This window comes from Penaeus monodon, chromosome 31, assembly GCF_015228065.2.
Source record: "Penaeus monodon isolate SGIC_2016 chromosome 31, NSTDA_Pmon_1, whole genome shotgun sequence".
In the NCBI taxonomy this organism is placed as follows: Eukaryota; Metazoa; Arthropoda; class Malacostraca; order Decapoda; family Penaeidae; genus Penaeus; species Penaeus monodon.
Genome location: NC_051416.1, coordinates 7,569,163 through 7,570,261, shown reverse-complemented (window position 1 = coordinate 7,570,261; position 1,099 = coordinate 7,569,163). Strand labels below are relative to the sequence as shown.

At 52.0% G+C, this 1,099-nt stretch overlaps 1 protein-coding gene across 1 annotated transcript in view; it reads left to right on the top strand.

The window, feature by feature from the left end:
* LOC119593023 (extracellular signal-regulated kinase 2-like) overlaps window positions 1-1,099 on the top strand; it is an 86,647-nt gene that overhangs the window by 77,294 nt on the left and 8,254 nt on the right. Inside the window, exon 2 of the mRNA XM_037941918.1 lies at window positions 846-1,065. Coding sequence (XP_037797846.1) covers window positions 846-1,065 — 220 coding nt within the window. The remainder of the gene's footprint in view (window positions 1-845; window positions 1,066-1,099) is intronic.

The following is a 1,099-nucleotide window of genomic DNA, read 5'->3' as shown; positions in this document are numbered from 1 at the left end:
GCTCGGGGCTGCACAGTTTACGGCGTGATTCGCCTATAAACCTCAGTAATGGTCGGGATAAGGCGCCCCCGCGGCCTCACACCATTCACTTTGTAAGTTTAGTGAGAATCTAATGGTCTTGCTATTTGGTTTGTCTTTCTATTTTTAGACATGCTGCACCATTTCCTCTTTACGTAAGAGAACGATGCGGCGGGATGGTCCAGGTTCAGGGGTCGCGTCGAGGAGCCCCTGGGAGGCCTCGCTCGACGGTCGCCCAGCCAGGGTTCTCGGCGTCCCGGCCCAGTCCTCCTCGCGATTCCAGGCTGCCGCAAGGCCTTCCCCAGTTCCAGTCTTAGAGCTCGTTCAGAATTATACTTTTCCGCAGTCGCAATACTTGAAAGAATCTTTGAAGAAATTGAGTAAAACAATTGAAGAAAACGGAAGATCCTTGTACTCGACTGGAATAGGGAATTTCCATGATATTGTGGCCCTAACTGAACGAAAAAACGTTGGCATAATGGCTTATTGGTAATCCACCCATCTAGTTGGCCGCACAGACCCCATTCTGTCTAGCTTCTGACTGCTCAAACTGCCCGGGCTCAAAATCCTTCTCGAAAGCTACTCTTCTTGGTTCCCCTGTTAACAGGTACTAGAGAGGGCCCGGCGATGGGCGTTGTGGCAGGGGGATCGAAACATTTGTAGGCTACTTGCTTTTTTTTTTTTTACATCCTTGTACACCACAGAATGGTCACAGTCATTCCTTGGACTCGTACACAGGTCACACGCACTCTTTCTGCATTCACTAACGATCACATCAGCTCATGGAAGAGTGAGTCGCGTGCTAAACTCCTGCCGTTCCTCCCCAGGCTTACGGCATCGTGTGGAAGGCGATAGACCGTCGTTCCGGGGACGTGGTGGCCGTGAAAAAGATTTTTGACGCCTTCCGCAACGAGACAGACGCGCAGCGCACCTTCAGGGAAATCGTGTTCCTGCTGGAGTTCTCCTCGCATCCGAACGTGATCCGGCTCCTGAACGTGCTGCGGGCGGACAACAACAAGGACATCTACCTGGTGTTCCAGTTCATGGGTTAGTTCGGCGCCCCCTGCGTTGCTCTTATTAC